The following is a 17,089-nucleotide window of genomic DNA, read 5'->3' as shown; positions in this document are numbered from 1 at the left end:
TTTAAAGTCATTTAACACATGTGTTATTTTAACCAGCAGAGGGCAGCACTCATCTGTCTGTCAATAATGTCTTATTTCAGCATTTTCTGCTTGTCCGTGAGATCTACTGTAGCTTGAGAGGATGAATCAAGTTTTACTTGATTCATAAACATTCGCTCAGTTCCTATGCCTCGTGAAAGGGTTTTAAATATGTTTCACTTTATTTTTAGTGTTTATTATTTGTAGTGTTAATGATACTGATGAGAGAATGAACTTTGTGTAGATAGACGGAAGGAAACGAAACGCATAAATAAGAAATTACTGAGAAGCGCCCACGGCATCGAGTTGTTTACTAAACAACCCCACACGCTCTGGCCCCGCCCCTCCTGCTGACACCACCGGAAGTAGCAGCGGTCACGGGGTAGCGTGGCGTCACGGCGAGACGCAGCAGCGAAGAGCAGAGAGAGAGAGCGCGAGAGGATGGAGGCCGCAGAGCAGCACCGGAGCTCGAGTGACGGCGCGCCCGCCAGAGGAGCGGGAGTCCCGGGCGGCGGAGGCGGCGCAGAGCCTGGGGGAAGCGCGGAGAGCGAGCGGGACAGAGATCGCGCCACTTTCGAGTGTAATATCTGCCTGGACACAGCGCGCGACGCCGTCATCAGCCTGTGCGGACATCTTTTCTGGTACGATCGATCACTCGTCTATACTCATATCGCGATATAACATAACATTACAGTCCTGTCATAACACCCCGAGCACGACATGTCAATGACCGTTTGACGTAGCATTTACCATGGTAACCACACTTGCCCCTCAAAACAACCGGCGTTAACGCTGCAGCTATAAACATAAACACGAGAGAGAGAGAGAATGATCGACAGATTGACATGTTGGATAGGGGTGGGTCTCGTGTTATCGTCATGCTAACCCACCCAGATCACCATAGTAACCGCTGTTCATAGAGCCAAACTGCACCGACACCACAACAGACATATTTGCACACTAGTATGAACTTTATTAGTGCATCAGGAGCACGTGGATGTTTCATTATGGGTGGAAATAAAACGCCATTATTCATTTACTGTAGTAACAGTAAGTGTATCATATGCTCGTTTGTAAACGTGCATTAATCGTGTTTCTAGGTAGATTGTTTCACCACAGTTTTACTACAAATACCGCGGTTTGTTGTAGCGATACTATAGTTGATTTTCGGCCTCTATGGTTTTACGACAACTGTAACGAAACAACTGTGATTGTTTTGAAAAGTTTGTGACTGTTCTTAAAAACTGGTTCCCTTTCGAGAGCGGTCTCTCAACATTGCGGGTGCTCCGCATATGGGAACTTTCCTGAAGTCTTATTGGATAACGGCAGTAAAAAACTGGCCAATTGTCGCAAGACATGCAACAGTGTGCAAATACTGACGAACCCCTGGCAGTATAAATACCGTGCATACGTATACCTCAATACCTCAGAATCTTCTCTTTCATGCTGCCATCATTGAAGACGCAACTGGAGACTTCTTCACCGCATCCGATGGCTGCTTTCTGTCGTCTTTGTGCCGGATACCCACGAGCACGGCATTGCCTGCCTGGGCCTGGCTCATGCTGAGGCTGCCTTCTGTGAGCCCGATTGCGCGCACTGTGCCGAACGCCGGAGCGTGTCTTGAGGATTCACAGAAACATCGCTCATGGACTCTTCGGGTCGAGGCTCACTGCCGCCAGCGAGCCGCTGGTGGGCCCACCCATTCCACGAGGTAGCGGCGACGACCCGGCCTGGGACCGCCGTCCTCTGCCGTCGCCTCATTCCCCAGCCCCCTTCGTTGTCGTGTACGCTGTTTCCTTCGGCGTCGTGGACGATGACTCCATGTACATCTCGGACAAAGACTGGGCGGAGTCGGTGCGGGATCGCCGACCTCCACGAGGAGTTCATGAGGTTCCTCGAGAAGGCCGTTGAGGAGCTCCACCTCAACTGGAGCTCTCTTCATAGAGCTGGTGTTCCGTCTATTTATGCTACCCATCGATGTCCACGAGCACGTGGTAAATTCATGGTCTGCCCCTCAGTCGGCGCGGGTTCACGCTCCTACACAGGCCATCATCTGTGCCCTTCCTCTAGTTCGTGGGGTGCGAGACAAGGCCTGCTCACTTCGCCGCCAAAGCTTACGCCTCTGCTGGGGAAGCGACTTCCGCTCTGCACTCGATGGCGGTGCTGCTGGTTTTCCAGGCTAAGATCCTGCAGTCGCTGGATAGCGGCAGCCTGGAGGCGGACACCGAGAAGGATCTAAGGGCGGAGACTGACTTCGCGCTGAGGGCTAGAGGCGTACCGCGCAAGCTATCTGCAGATAGTTTTTCTCCACTAACTTAGTGGAGACCACGCCACAGTGTGCACACTTACATGAGCAGTCCCCAATGCAGCGGCTTGCTATATAACAAAGCATATTTTGGCCGTTTCTCACACAATGAGCAGACCCTCCCTTAGGTTTTGCTTTGTATATATGCTGTGCAATTCATCTGGTTCTCTCACTATGAGCCGTTTCTCGTACACGAGCAGACCCTGTGCTTAATTTTCACACGTGAGTAGGCCCCCATTGTAATGGCGGTATGCCGTGTCAGCACATGTTGTGATTATTCTTTCACATGGGCGTCATTCAAAATGGCGACAAGCCTTTTGACATGTTTTATGTTCACTGTTATGTCACCCCGGGATACCGTGCTGGCTCTTACTGTTGTGGTGTCTGCCCTGTCATAGCGCAGCCCGCTCATTTCTTTGACTTGGATATGCATGAGCCCGAACTGGCAGTTCATTGGTCTGTCTCAGCCAACCAGCTGTGAGCGCTCAGTGCGACTTCGCGGTTGGTTGAATCGGTGTGCATGACCCCGTGCTTGGTGTGTTTTAACCCAGTTGGTCGGGCTGATCTTGCTACTCTCACGGCGGGATTGTATATCGTTCCCATATGCGGAGCTTCCGCAATGTTGAGAGACCGCTCTCGAAAGGGAACGTCTCGGTTACTGTCGTAACCTCGGTTCCCTGAGAAGCGGGAACGAGACATTGCATAGTCCGCCGTGTTCGACGCTCATCAGCCATGCAGGTGTTTTCTCGTAGATTCTGAGGTATTGTCGCTATGCACGGTATTTATACTGCCAGGGGTTCATCAGTATTTGCATACTGTTGCATGTCTTGCGACAATTGGCCAGTTTCTTACTGGCGTTATCCAATAAGACTACAGGAAAGTGGAAAAGGGAAGAGTTCCCATATGTGGAGCTTCCGCAATGTTGAGAGACCGCTTCTCAGGGAACAGAGGTTACGATAGTAACCGAGACGTTTTGTGATCTGGTATGTGTTTCATGCAGGGCCGGCCCTGGGCATAGGCGGAGTAGGCAAATGCTAGGGGTGCCAAAATGAGTGAAGATTTTCATTATAATTCATCATCTTAACGCGTTATTAATTGTCACCTAGTGTGATCTGTGCAGCTAATCTCACTCCCAGACTACAATGTACACTATGTTGTGTTCAGACCAAACGTGCTGAATCGCGTTCCTTGCTCTTTATTACTCGCAGGAATAGTTCGTTATTTTCGTGCATTATTATACAGGCATCGGTTATAGGTATCGGCGAGTACCAGAAAAAAAATATCAGTACCCGGTCTTTAAAAAATGGAATCGGTGCATCCCTAGGCATTACTCATAATTGCTTTTAAAAAAGAAATTTGGATAAATATTGCGATAATATTGTTCTTGTGAATGTTTTGGCCACCATAATCATGGGAATATTAACGTATACTTTCTATTCACTATTGTAGTCTTCTTGATTTGTTTATTGTTATACTGCATGTTTGTTTTGAGGTCCTAAAGCTATGTTTGTTGTATTTTCATTATATCGCTGCTGTCCTTGTGAAACCTCGTATCTCCATATTTTGTGATTTGTATTTTTTGGTCATAAATCATTATTATTAGTCACCCTTAATGTTTGTCACTGGCTTTTACAAATATCTAGCCATTAAAACCCTTTAACGCACGGCTAGCTGTGGATTATCCCTTACTTAATGCACACCTTCCAGCCAATCAGAATCCAGTATTCAAACAGACCATGGTATAAAAAGTGCTTGTCAAATTCGACAACACAGTGTTGAATCATTTAAAAAGCGAAGTGTTTTTTCTATTTCCTGAAAAATAGCGAATTTGGAGATTCGTGGTTTTGGAAAGTCAGCAACGATATTTTTATATTTTGTATTTATATTATATCTCTTTCTCTCTCTCATGCAGTTGGCCGTGTCTTCATCAGGTCAGTTTCCACCGATAACATCTCACTATTTGTGATATCACAGCACAAACATCTTAAAGAAACGGCAGTGTTTTACATGATGATAATTGTGTGTGTTGTGTGTGTGTTCAGTGGCTGGAGACGCGGCCCAGTCGGCAGCAGTGTCCCGTGTGTAAAGCAGGAATCAGTCGGGATAAAGTGATTCCGCTGTACGGTCGTGGCAGCACCAGTCAGGAAGACCCCAGGTACCCAAACTCATCCAAACATCATCATCTCCGTTCAACTGCTTAATGATTGTGAGTTTTTAGTTGCTTTTGTGTACGTTACGAATGTGTGTGTGTGTGTTACAGATTGAAAACGCCTCCTCGACCTCAGGGTCAGAGAACAGAAGCAGAGAGTCGAGGGGTCAGCGGCTTCTTCTCACACAAACTCTTTGTGTCATTAAGAATGTGCAGCTGCTGCATGTAATAATGTGTGCGCGTGTGCGTGTGTGTGTGTGTGTGTGCGTGTGTGTGTGTGTGCGTGTGTGTGTGTGTAGCCATTTCAAGGTTTCGGCGACACAGGCTTTCACATGTCTTTTGGAATCGGTGCTTTTCCATTCGGTTTCTTCACCACAGTCTTTAATACCAACGATCATTTTCACAGAGCAGGTCAGTCCTCGTGTTTATTTTAGCCGGACGTGTTTATTTTGGAATGTCACGTTCCGATGGAGTGATGTCACTGGGGCTTGAATTTGAGAATGCAGATTTGAGCTTTATTTTTCATCCGAACTCAAACGTGCATGGCACAGATTCAGCTGTGGCCTAGACTCAAGGTTTGATCAAAACCTTTTTTGATATAATTCATGTTCACGTCTCGAAGTCACGTGTGGTGCTTGCAACTCCAGGGTCAAGGGTTTGAATCCCACAGAAACACACATTGCTATAAAAATAAGTGTCTGCCAAATCGCTTTTAAATATATTGTTTTCTTTTCTTGGTTTGAAATGTGTTTTGTTGAACATGTCATTCCGTCACAAAGCTCAAGTGTAATTCTTATCTGATGTTCTGATGTTGATGTATTATTTCTCGATGATTCTAACGATGATGTTTCGGCCGTCTGCGCAGATCCTCACTATGCAGCCGATCACCACGGCAACGGAAACCCCAACAACGGAAACCCCAACAACGGCAACAACTGGCAAGACTCGCTCTTCCTCTTCCTCGCGATCTTCTTCTTCTTCTGGATGTTGAGCGTGTGATGGGCTGAAGCGATGGACACACGCCATCTATGATTGACGCAGAGATTAAAGTCTGTTTTTCTGCGGAGGAAAATTCTTCATCTTCTCTGTCTGTCTCACTGCGCACACACACACACACACACACACACACACACACACACACACACACACACACACACACACACACACACACACACACACACTCGTCCGCTGGTATCAGTGTTGAAGAACAGAGACAGTATTCATGAACGCCACGTCTGGAGAGTTTATTAAAAGAACAGCTCATCAAAGAAATCATTCCCTCGTCCTCGTGTCGTTTCAGACCCACAAGACTCTGTTTCTGTGGAACACGACAGTCGTTTAGAGGAGAGATCACATGGCTTTAAATGTGTGACGGACAGTTGACGTGACTCGTGTGCTGTTTTTCAAAGCTGTGTGATTATAGACGACTAGTCATTGATCGTCCTCCCCCTCCAAAATCACATTGTGTTAATATTCAAAAGAAATGATTTTTGAACATGTTGGAATATCATGATGTGCATGTTATTTTAAATTGAAATAAAAACCTTTATTATGATCTGAGGATATTTGGAATACAGCGCACGGGTGCATGCCGACCTTTTTATTTCGATCTTGACTGTCATGTTTTGGGAGATGAAATAACGGCAGTGGGGTTTGAAACAACATGATGAGTAAATAATAACAGAATTCATTATTTGGAAAACTCGTAGTTGTGTGTGTGAGATTTCTCATGGCAAAGAAATTGGGACATAAGAGCGTGCACAGACAGAATTGTGTTTTCTGCAGTCGGGACAGAGGAGTTTCTGTGGAGTTGTGAAGAAACGGTTGCGTTGGTTGTTTGTTTGTTGTTTTATGTTCAGGCCGTAGCACTGTGCCGTCTAAAACACATTCTGTCAGGATGATTAAATCTCTAATACTGTGAGTCATGTACTCATTCATTCCCGTTCAGTCCCGCCGAGAACAGGGCCCACTCTTATTTCACCTGAAAAATCTGAAGACGAGACATTTTATTCAGGACATCATTGCATTGTGACGTTATTCTCACTGCTGTCGTATGGGCAAAATCTTTTACATTTTAGTCATATTTTATTGACTTTTGAGTTGTGATGAGTTAGATTTTATCATGTGTAAAGAATAATGTTGCGATGCATAAAACGTCAATGGCTTGATTCTCTTTATATGTGATGGTTTTCATTCACCCGTCAAGAGTTGATCTGATATTTGTGGTGTTATTCTGATTGGGTTCTTCCCATGAGAAGCGTTTTGTGGGTTAGTTTGAGTGGACTAACCCGATTGTAGTGTCATGTTTTCACAACAGAATCTAATGTGTGATGTTTGTTGTGTAAACACACACACACACACACACACACACACACACACACACACACACACACACACACACACACACACACACACANTACACACACACACACACACACACAGCTAACAGTAAACTGTTCTTAATCGACTCGCAAGTTACACAAATCTTAACTAAACATGATTTACAGACTAAATGAAAGAGGAAGAGTGTAGAAAATGTTTGATTGTGTAGCTGTTGAGTAAATGCCATTTATTTTCATGTACTGGAAGATTAAACTCGATGGTAAATCGAGTGAATTTGTAAAATTTATAAAACTGGTCATTTTGGCTTCATGTCAACATCTAGTGAACAATGTAACGGATAATGTTATAAACGTGCGTCCTCGTGCGCGTGTGTTTAGATGTTGTAAATGAAGTTGATTGACAGCTGAGAGGTGATGGTTTGTGCTGCTGTTGGTTTAATGTATGTTTCGCATCCCGTGAAAGAACATTTTCCGCCGCACACGATTGGCTGTTTAATCCTCTTTTTGAAAGCGAGCCAATAAGAGATGAGTATGTGATTACGCCAAGTTTGACGTCAGCGCAGGTCATAGGTTTGACCTCACCGTTTTGGGTGACTTCTTTTCTTTTTGCATATCACTGGTTAAAGCATATATGTTTGTAAAGAAAGTCTTTTTTGCTATTAAAGTCTTAAGATAGATCCTAATTATTGTGCAAATGGGGATGAAATTAAAGTGGGAGTGGAACATTTAAAACGGTGTGGGTGTGTGATTTATTGTTTTGAATCACATGGTTGTGGTCACAGTTATAGACACGGCATTCGTGTGTGCCATAAAACTGAAAAACAACATTTTTGAGATGATTTTATTGACGTGGTGGGGACACGAGCCAAATCACATTCACACAGAATGAACCACATTTTAACTAGAGGAAATGTTTGAATGCTCATTTCATTTAAAAGTTTCTGTGACCTGAGAAGGAAATATTCTGCTTTAGGAAGAAGCACAGCGGTCATGTGATCTCAAGTTGTAAAGTCTTTTTAATCTAAAGTAAATTTTTCTGTGCTGTTTAGCTGGAATTTACTAAACCGTAAAACATTAATTTTCTCTTACATTCTTACAAGTATGCTTAAAAACTAATAGCCTTCAACTTTAAACTCTTCAAATTAAATTATAAAGCGCATACTTTTACCAGTGGTAAACTGCTGGTCAAACGTTTACATACATATTGTGCAATCTGGAAAATGTTGAAGATGATCAATTTTGAAATGAAGGTTGAAAATGTGGTCCAGCCTGAACAAGACTTAATACGGTATGATGTTACCTGAACAATCAATGTTTTGTGACAGATTCTTGTTTAATCTGAACCATTAAACTGTCCACTGGTCTTCAGAAAAATCATCCAGATCCTTCACAATCTTCAATATCTCATGTCCAGCAGTGACTGGAAGATGTTGAGATTCATCTTTTTATATACTGATGACAAATCCAGACACTCAAATACTATTATAAAAGATACAAACATTCAGTGATGCTCAAGAAATCAATGCAAGATTTTCAATCAAACTTTTTCCAGTTATGAAAATACACTTTAGAGTAAACTGCTAGATTAGTAAATTTTCATTAATTTAAGGTTCCATTTAACATGTTCTAGGCCGTAAAGTGAAGACGTTTCTCATTTAATCCCGTTCCCATATATGGGGTACTAAATTTGTTTAATAAAAAAAAATGATTTTTGAGCAAGAAAATAAAAGCTCTCCATTAACAATCCTGCAGTTTCTGAAGTGTCAGAAATCATTTGTCAAACCTTGCATCAGTTAGGACGGATGGTTTGTCGGAGATGTTGCGAGTTCATTGTGAAAAGAACAGGGCTGAATTTATTTGTTGACTAAATGTAAGTCTGTAGTGCTTGTAGTATTAGGCTTTGAGAACACAAAACACCTGTAACAACATCACAACACGAGCACCAGAGTTCATGTGCCACAGTTTTATTAAACTTGAATATTTCTGAATAAATAATCTCTGCTCATTTTACACTAAATCACACAGTAACAAACATACAAAACAATGTTTACATCTGAAAAACTACTGTCTGCAACCATAAAAACAACAAACATTCCAAAAATATCTTTCTTTGGATCTTCAAACATATGGACTTTCAGACCTATAGAAAACGTCAATGGTTTAATATTTCAAACTGAAAAAGTGTCTATAAAACGTTTTGGAAGAACATGATATTATTCTGCACAAAACATCACATCAGTTAAACCTGCAAAGTACTTTTATCTGTGTCTATTTTAGTCAAATAAAAAATGTAATAATGTTACCTATAAATAAATGGTTTTGGCTCACACCCAAATGCACTAAAAGTTTTCTTAAACAGCATCTCAAATAAAGCAAAACGTGATTCTTCATCTTTGTGGATTAAGGCATTAGTTTGTGTCTGTTGGGCTGTTAGTTTGACTCAGACGTTAAAAACAGAAACTAGAATCACAAGATTTTTAAAAGTATTTACGTGGATCTTCAGGGATTGGGTTTAAAAGTGACCGTGCTTGAAGGTATGAAGGGCTGAGACCTTCATCATCATCAGCCTGTCTTGGGTTGTTTGTTCTTCTTGTTTAATATTTTCATCAGATTCTTGGACATGTAGTAAGGTTTCTCTGCACTCCCATCGTTCCTCTCCAGATCCTCCACTGCACGAACACAAACACAAACACATCAAACAGTCAGTGATGAACAAACAGATCAGACACGACTGTGTGTGTGTGTGTGAGACTTACAGAAACACAGGAACAGTGTGTCCACACCCATATTATACACACTGAAGAATCCATGAGCAATGAGATATGCACCGAATATCACCGTCTGTCAGAACACACGTGACAATAAATGATCTTCACACGCAATAAAATGTCTTTCCAAAATCTTAAAAAAATGAAATGGAAATTCATCAATAACACATCAATAATTAATAAGGAGACAAAATTCACAATTTATGTGAATCTCACAAAGGTCAAAATTAATGACAAAATCAAAATGAATCAAGTCAGAAAGTATTTTGTAGTTTTGTTGTATTTTGCGTGAGACATTATTTTAACGGTATTCAAATTTTATTTTAATATTTTTATGTATTTTTTACTGTTTTAAAAATAAATCACCACAACTGTGTATAAATACTGATTATGTATAAATGTATATAAAAATAAGCATACATTATATATATAGTACACGTATCAGTTGAATAATATATACTTTATGCTTCAATATATGGGAGTGAAATGTGTTGAAGTGTTGTTGGTAATCCAAAATGTGGGGGGATTTTTGCTGTATTAAAGGCATACTTCACCCAAAAATGAAAATTCTGTCATCGTTTACTCACCTCCAGTTGTTCCAAATCTGTATACATTTATTTGTTCTGATGAACACAGAGAAAGATATTTGGAAGAATGCTTATAACCAGACAGATTTTGCCCCCCACTGACTCCCATAGTAGGAAAAATAACTATCACTTTTTTTGTTCTGTTGAACACGGAAGACATTTTGAAGAATGTAGGACAGCAAACATTTCTGGGGCACTTCTGACTAACATTGTAATTTTTCCTACTATGGGAGTCAATGGGGGGCAAAATCTGTCTGGTTATAAGCATTCTTCCAAATATCTTTCTCTGTGTTCATCAGAACAAATAAATGTATACAGATTTGGAACAACTGGAGGTGAGTAAACGATGACAGAATTGTCATTTTACGGGGGAACTGTCACTTTACAATCCAGCAGTCTGTGTTTATATTATACGTCTAAGAAAGATAAGACCGATTAAAATCATAATGCAAATATTACATTCACTGAATTGTATTACTATCACACAGCTGTTGATGCTGAACATTCTGTCAAATTCTATTAAACTTTATAATATATAGACCTTATGACACAAGTAAAACCAGCAATAGACAGCACACCGAAACCGTCAGAATGAATGTTTGTCATGAATATGAAGGTGTCTCACTATGATGGGCATCCAGTAGTAGTTGAGAGCCGCCGTTTCAAACACTGTTCCTGGAGACTGAATCCTGCCGGAGAAGAAGAAGAAGGCCAGCACACCTGAGGAGACACGAGACAGATCTCACCGAGACCTCCCGCACGCATGCACATCACTAAACAACATGTGTGATGATGTCACAACAATCTCACCAACTCCCCCGACAACCAGCAGTTTCCCAAAAAACAGGAGAAGATCCGTCACTTTATCCAACACCACCACCCTGAAGGTACCAGAGACACATGTGAGGAAACACAAACAGGGTTCTTTAGGGTGGAGAGCTTCCTCTCTTAGATGTGTGCGCAGAAATGATTTCTGGAGAACGAGAGAAGCTCACCTCACAATATTCCTCATGAGCAGACAGAAAGCGTTTTTCGCTGAAACACAGAAGTTTTTCCCGTATATGGCGATCTAGAAAGCAGAAAAGAGGAATTCGTTGAGCAGATGCTCTCATTGTGTTTCATCCAGACAGACAGAAGGATTGTGTACCATGATGTAAGCGTTTCTGTTGATGAACTTGATGAATTTCTCCAGACACCAGAAACAGCATTTCAGACAACACATGATGAAGCGTGCACACGGGTTCTGAGTGGCTACACACACACACGCACACACGGTTATTATTACTGAACAGGTTCATTTGTGTCGTGATGTTTTTTGACTGCTCTTCTGATCTCTTACATTTCAACTTGTGGTCCAGATACTCCAGAATGATTCTGACGATTTGCACCAGCGTGAGAATCAAAGCGCCGAACGCCAGCGAACCCACGTGATATCTGATGAGAAGATGACAGGTTTCCAACATGAACAACGAACCACAGATAAAGCCTTAAACAATCACGATGCCTTCATACTGGATGCATGGTGTCCGTGTGTTTATTTTAAGAAAAACATCAAGATTATACTAAATGGTGAAACATCCGCTTTTCTGAAAGATTTGAGTTTATGATTATTTTGCGAAACAATTTTTCCTTCACAAATTTATTGTAAACCGTTCTAACGCCGACTCAAATATGACATAAAACAGTGTTTGTATTTAAACTCGGTAAAGTGACATATTATAATATTTGATCACACGGCACTTTGGAATACTTGATTCTGATTGGCCGGTCATAAAATTCCAAGGTCTGTTATCCCCAGAGTCATCCTGGTCCCGACCTTACATATAAATGAATAACATGAGATGATACTGACAAATGATTAAACCAGATTGCGAGTCCGTCTTGTTTGATGCCTGTGACTTGGCTTAAAGCAGATGGGAAAAGCTTTTCCAACTCAATATTTCCTGTCTGATGTACTCGTATGGGGTTTAGTCTGTGATAACATTCGGATCGATTATCCCTTACTTATCAATCAACTATCAACTTTCTAACACAAATATTGGATCCTGTTCAAAAAGTAGGCATCGTGTCATGCAACAATAAACACGGCTGAACTGCTGTCAGGTTGTGCTGGCCGTTCTTACCGCAGCGCTCTCATGAAAGACTGCACCAGAGGGAACGTTGGGATATCTGCAGGTTTGCTGAAGGCCCAGTAATAGGAGGCGAAAGCCCCGGCCAGCGTACAGTGACCCAAAGCGATGACAAAATTCACGCACCAGAGGAAAGCAAAAGCGTTATAGAGCTGCAGGTTAAAGAGATTCCTCTGAAAGAGCCCCTCCGTGTTATAGTTGATGAAGATGCAGCGGGCAGACGGGCACGCCGGGTACTGGGTGCTGTTAAACGTCTGGAGAGAAAAAAGCGTACATTATCATGATACGTTAATGAGACATAACTCATGATCGCGTGTGTGTGTTTCTCACCTCCGGGTCACAGGTGTCATTGGCACGTATGGTGCTACAATCTCCCTGCGAGGCGTTCAGTGCGACCACCTTATACACCGGCCCGCCGGACGTCGCCAGATATCTGCGCACACGCCGAGTCAAAGAACACACTTCACACACACACACACAACTGTACATAACACACAGTGCCAGGAAGGATACAGTGCCGTGATGCCCCAGTATGACACACACACCAACAGCAGCACAAATGTGATGACGGGATAGAAAAGTGTTGACATCATGTGACCTAAAGCTCTGAGAAAACACACACACACGCACACAAATTTCTCTTATTCTATGTTCAGTTTGTGTGTGTTCACATGTTTTGTGTGTGTGTGGGGGGGATTACTTGCTGGTCTCCTGAATGAGTGCGATGGCTATGAAAATACGTGTTCTCAAAAAGATCAATGCCAACAGCAGAATCGCCTCGACGACGCACAGAATAATCACTACAGAGAGAGGAAGTGAAAGACTTTATACACTTCGAAGAGGCAAAAATGACAAGAACGAAGCGATGAAGTGATGTCACTCACAGAAGGCCAACCAGGTGTCTCGCACCTGCAGATAGACATCAACATTAGTGGTGACGCCCACATTATTGAAGGTCAGACTGGAGTTAGCCAGAGACATGTATTCATTATAACAGTACCAGATACCTGACAGAGAGAGAACCGAAAACCAGCAGGACACAAGTTGAATCCAGTTCACATTCAAGATGATCAAGCATATCTCAGACTCAGAGTGTGATTGACAGGTCACATTAATAATGCTTTGGAAAAACTCACCGAAAGCACCGACAGCCAAGACCCCAACGATGAGAATCCACACCAGGACGGGCGCTGTGAAGCGTAACAACAAGAGGAAGAAAACGCTCACCACCATCGCAATGACCAGACCCCTGAAAAAAACCCAACGACGTAAGACATTTGACACAAACTGTAAAACAATTTAAGATTTGTTTTGATAAATCCAGAATGTCAAATATTAACCAACGCTTGAAAACACGAATGGCCCAAACTGGGTTCAAAATGAACATTTTCTGAGGTCCAGATGAAAGCAAACAAATGGCTACATGAAATGTTACTGGTCAGTTAAACCCTCATTGCAAAATGAAAAAACACCAGAACGCCGCAAATGATCTGATCTCAGCTTTTAACATCTTTTACATCATATTTGTCTTAATTCTGAAACTTGATTCTAAAGTTGTGACAAAACACTTCTGATGTATTCTGTCAGGTATGTACACCACAAATGTTCTGACACGATCACGATGTTTTTGTGAGAGGAAGTTTATGTTGTCACACGGTATTTATTCCGTCATTGGCAGACAGGACAAAAACGGTTCGTTTTGTACAGCTAGTGTTTTTCGGATGTGTGAATCAAACACCACTGGAGGGCGACGTGAAAGAATTCAAGAACACAACTCACGCTACGATCCACTGCCATGATTTGGCAAAGTCCTCAAAGATCCGCAAACCCACGTCTTTGGCATTAAACCCGTTCACCAGATCTCTGTGATCACAACAGAAGAGATGTACGTATATAGGAAGAATAAAAAACAAACACATCAGACACATCAGACACACGAGCGTCTGTCCTGCAGCGAGTGCAGATGATTTCCACCTGTTCAAGCTCTACAAACAAACATGTTTTTAAAAACTACCAACAAAAACACACAGACCCCTGCTAACAAACTACTGCGATCTGCAGAGAGACACTTATACAACGAGAGAGAGAGAGATGGGTGATGTGACACCAGCAGACAGACAGACAGACAGATTTCTACTCTTACACACAGACACTCTCTGACTCACTGTGACGCCCCTCCAGCACTGTCAACAGAAGAGACACACACACGTCAATATAACACACGTACTGATGTGTGAGTGTCTGTGTGTGTGTGTGTGTGCGTGCGTGCGTGTGTCTGCGCGTGTCTGTGTGTGTGTGTGTGTGTGTGCGTGTGTGTGTGTGTGAGTGTCTCTGTGTGTGTGTGTGTGTGTCTGTGTGTGTGCGCGTGTGTCTCTGTGTGTGTGATTGTCTCTGTGTGAGTGAGTGTCTCTGTGTGTGTGTGTGTGTGTGTGTGTCTGTGTGTGTGCGCGTGTGTGTGTGTCTCTGTGTGTGTGAGTGTCTCTGTGTGTGTGAGTGTCTGTGTGTGAGTGTGTGCGCGTGTGTGTGCGTGCTGTGTGTGAGTGTCTCTGTGTGTGCGTGTCTGTGTGTGAGTGTGTGCGCATGTGTGTGCGCGTGTGTGTGCGTGCTGTGTGTGAGTGTCTCTGTGTGTGAGTGTGTGCGCATGTGTGTGTGTGCGTGTGTGTGTGCGTGCGTGTGTGTGTGTGTGTGTGTGTGAGTGCTGTGTGTGTGTGCGTGTGCGCGCGTGTGTTTGTGAGATTTATGATTTGAAGAAAACAGCACTTCTGTGTTGGTCTGAAGGAGCGATTAATAACTCCACACGATTTGTTGTGCAAAAATTGTGATTATCTGCGTCACAAAATAAATGGAAATGAAAGCGTTGTTCATCAGTGTGACTGAAGAGATGATGAGGAGACTGACTGAAGTGTAACAGAAGAAACATGGAGGATTCTGCAGTATTTCTAGGTCACTAAACAAATGTAGGTAAATGTGTGACATTGAATCTGCAAAGGAGGACAGTGTGTGTGTGTGTGTGTTGTGTGTTGTGTGTGTGTTTACCCCGTTGCATTCAAGATGGCTGACACCGACTGGTTTGCATTCATCCCTTGAATACTGAAGTTTGAGGGAATGTTACTGGGATTATAAGCATCTCCTGCGAAACTCGGCAAACACCTGCCCAACACTAGAGAGAGAGATTCTATATGAACAATCATGCCAATAACGTTTTATGAAACTAAACAATATTTAATCCTCTTGTACTCTTACATTTACATTTACGCATTTGGCAGACGCTTTTATCCAAAGCCACTTACTGTACATTGCATTGTACTATACATTTGTTTCTGATTATATGCAATCCCCTGGGATCCAACCCATGACCTTGACATTGCTAGCGCCACCACTGAGTTACAGGAAAGCTCTCTCTAATTTTATTTTAGCACTGGCTATATAAACACACAAAACCACACGCATGATTCACAAAAATCTAAACAGTCCGAAAACATTGTTGTACTTGTGGTCCTCTGTCAAAAATAACTGCCATTGGAAACAGGAAAACGTTATGTCTGATGGATTGTATTGGAATGGTAAGAATCTTGGTGAAAATGTATAATGGATGGAAAGGAATGGGAATAGGACTAGTATTACAGTATAATATTATACGAATGGAAAAACAGATCATAATTGTTGCCAAAATATTACGTAAAATCATCAAATTCCCTAAAAAACTGAAATCAAAGAAAAACTATATAAGATAAGATATAAGATATATAAGTGTTCAGTCACGAGCGTGACCCCAGAGGATCACAGCGGATGGAGTCACTCACCAGATGATGTAGGCATGTTGAAATATGGACACAACTCTCGGTTTATAATATCCATAGCTGTCTGTGGAGAAACAAGAGAAATTCACTGACATGTACTGATGGTTTTGATATTTCTTCAGAGACCCAAACTTACAAGTTTTGTGTCCTTCAGCTGAAATGAGGGCACGCAGTACTCTTGTCTAAAGAAATTGGCTGGACTTGCTCCGGGCAGATAGGCGGCCGGAGATAGAGCCCAGAAATCAGAGGGACACGACTTCACACAGATCTACAACACAACAAACACACACAGTTTTACTGCTCAGATGGTCTCAACGTTGTAAGAATACAAGATCTGAGCCCACTTTGAGACATTATCGAGATCTCTTCTGAACCTCTAGATGTAAACACACCTGTGTGGTGGGACACTGGAGACCCTGCAGAGCGGCAGCCATGATGTTAGTCCCCGTCACACACTTGATGATGTCAAAGTACATCACATTGGGCTTATCTCTGACACACACACACACAGACAGACAGAATGAGCATCAATCCACTGTAGAAACATGAAGAATATAAAGTCAGATGCAGATCTGTCACCTGTTGAGACCCATCCCACAGAACGTTCCGGTGGAGTTCCGGGGGTACAGCACATGCCGAGGGTCTCCGTACAGCCAGGCTACAGGACGTGAAACACAATTCAATATAAACATCAACTCAAACACCAATCTGATGTAGTCATTGAATTGAGTGTACATATGGTATTCTCACTGGTGTGTTTTACAACCTGAGTACCCATAATACCCTGCTGACTGATTATTGTGTTAAAGGGATGACGGCTCAGGTGAAATTTCCATACAGCACTGTGTAAACATTATAACATGACATGCACCTGTTCAACATAATATGACACAGAACCTGTTCAATGTTTACAAAGAATGTGTGTTCAAGTTGTTAAATAAGAACAGAGAGCGAGCGAGAGAGAGAGAGAGAGAGAGAGAGAGAGAGAGAG

The 17,089-nt window shown here is 42.4% G+C and overlaps 2 protein-coding genes across 3 annotated transcripts; one reads left to right on the top strand and one right to left on the bottom strand.

Annotated features, from left to right (window-relative positions):
* Nucleotides 1-363: 363 nt before the first annotated feature.
* On the top strand, nucleotides 364-8,636 carry rnf5 (ring finger protein 5). The gene is made up of 6 exons (XM_057328424.1): nucleotides 364-659; nucleotides 4,236-4,254; nucleotides 4,366-4,478; nucleotides 4,584-4,638; nucleotides 4,772-4,883; nucleotides 5,338-8,636. Exons 1-6 carry the CDS (start codon nucleotides 460-462, stop codon nucleotides 5,469-5,471), a joined length of 633 nt encoding a protein of 210 aa, XP_057184407.1. The 5' UTR covers nucleotides 364-459; the 3' UTR covers nucleotides 5,472-8,636.
* A 108-nt stretch (nucleotides 8,637-8,744) lies between these two features.
* LOC130550898 (choline transporter-like protein 4) lies at nucleotides 8,745-16,850 on the bottom strand. 2 transcript variants are annotated; one of them, XM_057328422.1, is made up of 20 exons: nucleotides 16,678-16,850; nucleotides 16,491-16,590; nucleotides 16,235-16,366; nucleotides 16,102-16,162; nucleotides 15,335-15,458; nucleotides 14,464-14,481; nucleotides 14,078-14,161; nucleotides 13,435-13,547; nucleotides 13,183-13,305; nucleotides 12,999-13,098; nucleotides 12,812-12,904; nucleotides 12,629-12,731; nucleotides 12,293-12,552; nucleotides 11,509-11,603; nucleotides 11,317-11,420; nucleotides 11,165-11,238; nucleotides 10,980-11,050; nucleotides 10,795-10,889; nucleotides 9,571-9,655; nucleotides 8,745-9,483 (listed from the first exon to the last, which is right to left on the bottom strand). In XM_057328422.1, the coding sequence occupies exons 1-20, from the start codon at nucleotides 16,833-16,835 to the stop codon at nucleotides 9,377-9,379; spliced, it is 2,100 nt and encodes a 699-aa protein (XP_057184405.1). In that variant the 5' UTR covers nucleotides 16,836-16,850; the 3' UTR covers nucleotides 8,745-9,376. The 2 variants fall into 2 exon arrangements, with proteins under 2 accessions (XP_057184405.1, XP_057184406.1); XM_057328423.1 differs by lacking the exon at nucleotides 14,464-14,481.
* Nucleotides 16,851-17,089: the final 239 nt, after the last annotated feature.

The sequence above is a fragment of the Triplophysa rosa genome, unplaced genomic scaffold (genome assembly GCF_024868665.1).
Source record: "Triplophysa rosa unplaced genomic scaffold, Trosa_1v2 scaffold472, whole genome shotgun sequence".
Lineage (NCBI taxonomy): Eukaryota > Metazoa > Chordata > Actinopteri > Cypriniformes > Nemacheilidae > Triplophysa > Triplophysa rosa.
This window is presented reverse-complemented; position numbering and strand designations above follow the sequence as displayed.